The sequence below is a fragment of the Macadamia integrifolia genome, chromosome 1 (genome assembly GCF_013358625.1).
Source record: "Macadamia integrifolia cultivar HAES 741 chromosome 1, SCU_Mint_v3, whole genome shotgun sequence".
NCBI lineage: Eukaryota > Viridiplantae > Streptophyta > Magnoliopsida > Proteales > Proteaceae > Macadamia > Macadamia integrifolia.
The window spans coordinates 8,849,894-8,856,691 of NC_056557.1; the positions used below are offsets into that span (position 1 = coordinate 8,849,894).

Genomic DNA, 6,798 nt, shown 5'->3' on the forward strand with positions numbered 1-6,798 from the left:
TGGACTGATTCATAAGAAGAATCAAACAAACAAGAAGCTTCCCAAGAATTCAAATTACTGAGATTGTATTCACTTTTTTTTTTCCTCCACTCATGGTTTCTGGGTTTTCAGTACTGAGTCGAGGCTAGTCTACTGACTCCTCTCCCTAGGTTTCCTCCCATGCTTTCACAAGGAAGACCTCATTCTCTCTACCATCATTATCTTCTCATCCTTGTTCTCTCAGGCTGAAACTGTTTTTGCATTTTGGAATATTTTGGGAGAGCTGATTCTGAAGTTGGTTTTATAGAAAAAGTTTTTCTGGGCTTAAGCTCAAGGAGTCTTCCTTGTTCAAAGCAGTACTGCATCTTTGTCATGCTTCCTGAAGATAAGAGAGACAAAAGGGCTGTGTTATTTCAAGATGATTCAAATTGGTAAACTGTCTGAAGAAACTAGAGACTCTTGTATTCCCAAATCAGTATTCCCTTCTAACCTCACCATAATGGATCTCAAGAGCCCCCAATACTTGCAAGCTTCATCTCTATTTTCGTATAACAAGGTTAAAAATCCCACCTTTAATATGCTTTTTGTTTTTTTTTGTTTTTTTTTTTTTTTTGAATTCATTTTCTCTGATCTTCTGTTTTTTCTGGTCGCTGTTTTTGACTATTTTGTTTCAGGGATCGGCACTGGAGGCCAATGCAAGCTTCTGCAACAGAAATGTTGAGAACCCATTTGAGGATACATTCCCTGATCCACTTTGCAAGCTTAATCTCAGAGAAACGTCTGAGTTTGTGAAGGCATTTGCAATGGGTAATGGCAATGGGGAAAGCAGAAGTGTTCTTGAGGCTTCTGCTCAGAGGAAAACAGAGGGGACGAGTTCAGTAGCACAGAGGAGACTAGAAGCTCCTCCAACTCCTGGTAGGCCTGTGTTCAGCTTCAGTGCTGGAAATCTCCCCAGAAAGAGCTTCCCTTCCAAATGGGATGATGCGGAGAAATGGGTTATCAACAGTTCTTGCCATGATTCACCTGCCCATGCCATAAAACCTCCTGAAGCCTCAAGCTTCTGCAAGCAAAATGTGGTTTTCCATCAGAAGGCGGAGGTTTTCTCAGAGAAGTCCAGAGTTGCCGAGGAGAAAGTCTCAAGAGCTGCTTCAAACTTCCTTGGTTCCATGTCTGTCGACCATCCAAACTCAGCTTTCAATGGGGTCTCTGCAGGTCTACTTCTGAAAGGTGAGATTTTTATTTATCGCTTGATGCTGGATCTGTTTGAGAATTTTTCTTGAACACCCATTTGGATTTCCAACACTGCAGATAAGTTCACAGACGATGTAGAGCAAATCTTCCCCAGTTTCAGATGCTCTGAAGCAATGAAGGAAGGGTTTCTATATAGAAATTCAGTTCGTGAGACTATGAAAGATGCTGCCACAGAAGTGGTTCCTGAGGTTCAACACAGAGACATTGGGACTGAGATGACTCCTCTTGGGAGCTCCACTACTTCAAGATGTCACACACCCATCAAGAGCCCCTCGCCTGCTAGGCACAACACTCCGGCTAACAGGTCAGGCCCCTTGGTGGCTTCAAATGCTAGCACTATTGATATTACTGAGCTGCAGGAGTGCCATTTTGCAAAGCTTGAGCTTGGGACACAGTTTGATTCAGTTGTGTCAACTTGGAGCTCTAGGGAGGAGGAGGAAAAGGAGGTATCAAAAAGCTTGAGACATTTTGAGATGGGCAGTGGGTGTCCCAAGAGCATTGCAGACTCTAGAGCTTCTGCATGGGAAGAAGAAGAGAAAACCAAGAGCTGTCTCAGGTGAACAATTAATGGGGTTTGAATCTGGAGAAATTTGCATAGGCTGTTTCTGTTCTGGCATTCCTAATTTCCTTCTTTGTTTCATACCCTTTTAATTAAATTTGGTTTCTGATGTGTTTGAGCAGGTATCAGAGAGAAGAAGCAAAGATACAAGCATGGGTGAACCTTCAAAATGCAAAGGCAGAAGCTCAATCAAAAAAGCTTGAGGTATATGTCAGTTAGAGTCAATCTTTCCTTATCCAATCCTTTCACATGTTTGGTTTTTAACACTTCTACTAACTTCTGTACAACTTTGTTCCCCTTACCATAGACATGAAAAAGAAGGTAGAAATTGCAGAAAGTCATTAAACTGAAAATTTGTTTGCTTTGCTTTTAAGTAAACACTCTCCTTGCACCCAAAAAAAAAAAAAAAAAGAAACAACTCCCATGCTAATAGTTCCCTGGATAACATTCTACTCTAATTAGTGGTTGGTGTCACTGAGGTTAAAATATAACACCAGTGAATTTCTATGAAAGATTTTGAGGTCGTTTTGAAGTTAAAATTTGCTACCAAAAAAGCAGTTAAAACTAAGGTTTGGTGAACAGGGCTAAGTAGGACTGTTGTGCTTTTTCTTGATCTTTCCAGTTTCCACATTGACAGAACACAGAAGTTCCCATATTTTATTTCAGAGGAACCCATCTTTCATGTACTTGTATATATTCGCTTTATGTTGTTGGTTAGCTGGAAATCCTCGTTGGGTTCTTTTCTTGTTTCCTCCTCGAGCCCCCCCAACATTGTCACTACTTTTCCATTTATTTTTCTCCCCACTCCATGCTTGTCCTTTTTTTTCAAGCTAAATCTAGAGTGGAGCCTCTGGTGGGTTTCAACCCAGATGCCACCCTCGCCTGTTACAAACAGAAAAGAGCTAGACAATCATGGCTCATAATGGCCACCTTTCGATTTATATCTAGTCTTTTAGCTAATCTTGGCTGAACTTTGGATCATGTCACCAGGTGAAAATACAAAAGATGAGATCAAATCTAGAAGAGAAGCTAATGAAGAGGATGGCCATGGTTCACAGAAAAGCTGAAGAATGGAGAGCACAAGCCCAACTAAGGCACTCCCAGCAAATCCAAAAAGCTACTAATCAAGCAGAAAAGATGAACCAAGTCCAACACAATTCATGTTTCTCTGATCACACCTCCTGTGGTTGCTTCCCCTGCAATAACCACCACCCCTAAGAGGGAGTGTGTGTGTGTGTGTGTGTGTGTGTGTCTGTGAGAGAGAGAGATTCAATCATGTAACAGAACTACAGAACTATGAACAGAAAAGAGATGGAAGGTGTTAAGAAGGGCAGAGGATTGGTCCAAGTTGGTACTTGTTTTTGTAGAACTAGAAAAGGTAAAAATAAAGAAAATAGGGATAATATAATAGGAAAAAGGAGAACAGGGGAGGTTGGTGTCAATTATGTATTACAGATTACAAGAAGTCAAGGACTAGGACTTTATTTAATTTTTGGAATCAAATGCTTGTTTGTCTGAGAAACTGGTAGTCTGGAGTCTGGACTCTGGGAGAGTATACTTTTTTTAAATTTCTGTCCTTTTCCTATTGTTTCCAGTTTTCCCTTTCCACCCCTTATCTTGTCTGTATGTGAGATTTTGATTACTTTAACGTATAGATTAGTACCAGAAAAGAAAACCCGAGAGAGAGAGAGAGAGAGAGAGAGAGAGAGAGAGAGAGAGAGAGAGAGGCTTGTGGTTCCTGCACAACCCACATGTAAACTAACACAAAGGAAGCCATTGCAGTAGGGACTAGGGAGTTTTTATCCAATAATAAAAAAAGACTAGGGAATATCTCCTTACCAAAAAAGAAAGGGAAATTTACATCCCCTCCCCTATAGTTTTTTGAAATTACGCGTGGATCTAAGGGTTTGAGCGAATTACTCCTCCATCCCCTGAAGCATGAAACATTCTTACATTTGAGTCCAATCAGTGAGAAACCGTGAGTTTGAATCCGTTATATGGTGAGGTCATTTTTTTTATACCTAAAATACTCCTAGAACAAAGTGAAGTAACCGAAATACCCTTCACTTAAAATGAGTTTGAAAGGGGGAAATCCTCTCATCGTCTCTTTCATCCAAAACCATCTCGGTTAAGCCCTAACTGCAACGAGGTGTTCATCCAAGCTCTTTCCCTCTTTCAATCTCATCTTCTATCTTCATCCAAGCCCTTTCCATCTTTCAATTCATCGTCTTCATTTGCACAGAAGGTTCGATCGACTGTGTGAGAAGCAACAGAATCTCGGTTCATACCTTAGACTTGAGAAGTGACGGAATCCTTGCGAAGTCGATGGAACCTCTAGACGATGACGGCATCTTCGTGAACCTCACGGAAGATTCGATCGATCGACTGTGTCCTTGCTGCGATTTTCCTCTGAATTGGTAAGAGGAACATGTGTATCTTCAAATTTAGGGAATATAGTGAAAAAGGAAGAAGATTGTCTTCAATATACCCTGTTTTCGATTCAACTGTGCATATTATTGTGTTTTTTTTTTTATTGAGATTTGCAAGTGTTCTTTTTTATTTGATTTGCAAGTGTTATTTAGGGTTTCTCTGATTTTGAAATGGATTCTCTTACTCTTACTGAGATCGTTGACATTGAGCAAAGAGAGAGATTGTTTGATTTTTCTATTTTTTTTTTGGTTTTATTTTCTCTTCTGAGGTTGTGTAGTTTTTGGAAGGAGACTTTCAATTACAATGGGATTCATCAAAAGTGGAAGAAGATTGAATTGAATTTTCTATTTTTTTTTCTCTCTCTCTTTCATTTCTGAGGTTCTGTAGTTTTTGGAAGGAGACTTTTAATTATAATGGGATTCATCAAAAGTGGAAGAAAAATTGAATAGAATCTGTGGCTTAATAATCATTGATAAGAGTTTTTGCTTCTTAATATTTTCATACTTTAATTTCAACGTAATGAGTAACTGTACATGTAGTGATTCTGAATTACATAAAGTTTAAAATCATCTCCCATTATCATCTCTTGTTATTTTTATTTCTTTGTTATATAGTGATAGAATTGAGGTGTAGAGTTCTGTTTAACTGGCGGGAGAGATATGCGGAGAAGATTATAGACCCAGAAAGATATAGTTATATAGAGTTGCTATGTGATGTCTATAGCACTATGGTAGATCATGTCCCTATTGTCATGATGTGACATTCAAAATGAAGTCTACACTCCCAAACAATGAAGAGTTGATATTGGGAGATGACAGCTCTGTGCTACAACTGCTCTCTTCAAATACCAATCAAGATGTTATAAAAGTGATTGTGTTTGATCTTACATGGAGTGATGTGGAGAAAGATCGATGTACCATCAACTCACATTCCAACAATGTTATCTCAAGGGACAATACTTTATATGGACATTGTTATAGAATGGATGGTTATGGATACCAGAACACGAGAAGAAATAGGGCAAAGCAAGCTATTGTCAAAGGGGATTACAATGCAATGGCCCATAGCAGGCATGCAGGAAATTCAAGTGTAAGTGGAGGTGTGAACCCTGGACACAATGCTAGTGCTAGGAGCACATATTATGGAATGGCTAGTGGAGGGACTTCTGATATGTTAGATATGACAAGATATAATTCAACAGGGAGTTCTAATGGTAATTCTGAGAGTAGTTCAAATGTTGCAAATGCTACTACTTTGTCTCAGTCAAATGCTAATGCAAGTGATAACTCTCAGGGTTCTTCACCCACTACAAAGAGGATTGAGCATTCTAAGCATGAAGGAAGTAAGGAAATTAAAGAGCCTGTAGATCTTGAGCCTGTTAGGCAACAATCAAGTGAGAGGCCTAATTATGGGAGGAAGGGTAAGGGAGCTGATGTGGCTGACATCATATCTTTAGATGATTCAAATAATAGTGATGCAGATTTTGTTTATGATTCAGCAGATCATGGTGAATTGAGTAACAGTGAATGTGAGCTGAAAGATTCTGATGAAGACAATGATGTAGAGTGTGAGCATGAGAAGGATGTAGGTAGTGAGCATGAGAAGGATATAGGCAGCCATGACGAGCTAGATGATTATGATCCAAATATATATGATTCAGATGATTTTGAATCAATAATTTGCCATGATGATAGTGATGATAGTAACTTTAATGTTGGAGCAATTTATCTTGATGTGAATGAGTTCAAAGTTAAGCTTAAAGAGTTTGCTATCCGTCATAGTTTTGAGCTCATATTTGAAAGAAATGAGAAGGCAAGGGTCATAGCGAGGTGCACAGCCAATGGTTGTACATGGAGAGTTCATGTCTCACCAATCGATCATGGGGTTGCATTCTTATTGAAGACCCTGAACCCAAATCACACTTGTACATGACAATTTGGTCATAAGCTTATTACCTCACATTGGATAGCTCCGAAACTTAAATCTGAGCTACGGGCTGACCCTGAGCTGGATCATAATACTATGAGTGCTATACTATGCAAGAACTATGGGGTTAATTGTGATGATGTTCCATATATGAAATTTTATAGAGCTCGACAAATTGCATTGGAAAAAAATAAAGGTAGTCACTCGAAGTCATTCTCTTTTTTACCTGCATATGGTAGGCTAATACTGCATAGGAACCCAGGAAGTATTTTTAAACTCCAGTATGAGCATAGAAATGACATACAGACATCACCAATATTCAAGAGATTGTTTGTTTGCTTCCATGCATGTAAGGAAGACTTTGTGAATGGTTGTAGACCATTCTTGGGAACTGATGGTTGCCATTTGAAGGGCCAATATGGTGGTATTTTATTATCAGCCGTATCTGTTGATGGGAACAACGAGGTGTTACCAATTGCCTATAGAGTTGTGGAAATTGAAAATAAAGCAAGTTGAAGATTTTTCCTTGAATGTTTATAAGAAACATTGGGAACTGCTGGTGATAACACTTCTTTGACATTTATGTCGGACGGCCAAAAGGTATACCATTCCATTCCTTGAAGATAGTATTAGTTTTTCTCCCCCCCCCCTTT

At 39.1% G+C, this 6,798-nt stretch overlaps 1 protein-coding gene across 2 annotated transcripts; it reads left to right on the forward strand.

Annotated features, from left to right (window-relative positions):
- Positions 1 to 3,311, forward strand: LOC122074711. Of its 2 annotated transcripts, XM_042639668.1 has the most exons (6): positions 1 to 535; positions 654 to 1,206; positions 1,288 to 1,534; positions 1,658 to 1,786; positions 1,912 to 1,993; positions 2,780 to 3,311. In XM_042639668.1, exons 1-6 carry the CDS (start codon positions 398 to 400, stop codon positions 3,005 to 3,007), a joined length of 1,377 nt encoding a protein of 458 aa, XP_042495602.1. In that variant the 5' UTR covers positions 1 to 397; the 3' UTR covers positions 3,008 to 3,311. The 2 variants fall into 2 exon arrangements, with proteins under 2 accessions (XP_042495602.1, XP_042495597.1); XM_042639663.1 differs by having other exon boundaries at positions 15 to 535; positions 1,288 to 1,786.
- Positions 3,312 to 6,798: the final 3,487 nt, after the last annotated feature.

Coding starts and splice junctions, on each gene's coding strand:
- LOC122074711 (XM_042639663.1), top strand. CDS start 398: ATGATTCAAATTGGTAAACTGTCTGAAGAAACTAGAGACTCTTGTATT. Junction 1,207..1,287: donor TGCAGGTCTACTTCTGAAAG/GTGAGATTTTTA, acceptor CCAACACTGCAG/ATAAGTTCACAGACGATGTA. Junction 1,787..1,911: donor AAAACCAAGAGCTGTCTCAG/GTGAACAATTAA, acceptor GTGTTTGAGCAG/GTATCAGAGAGAAGAAGCAA.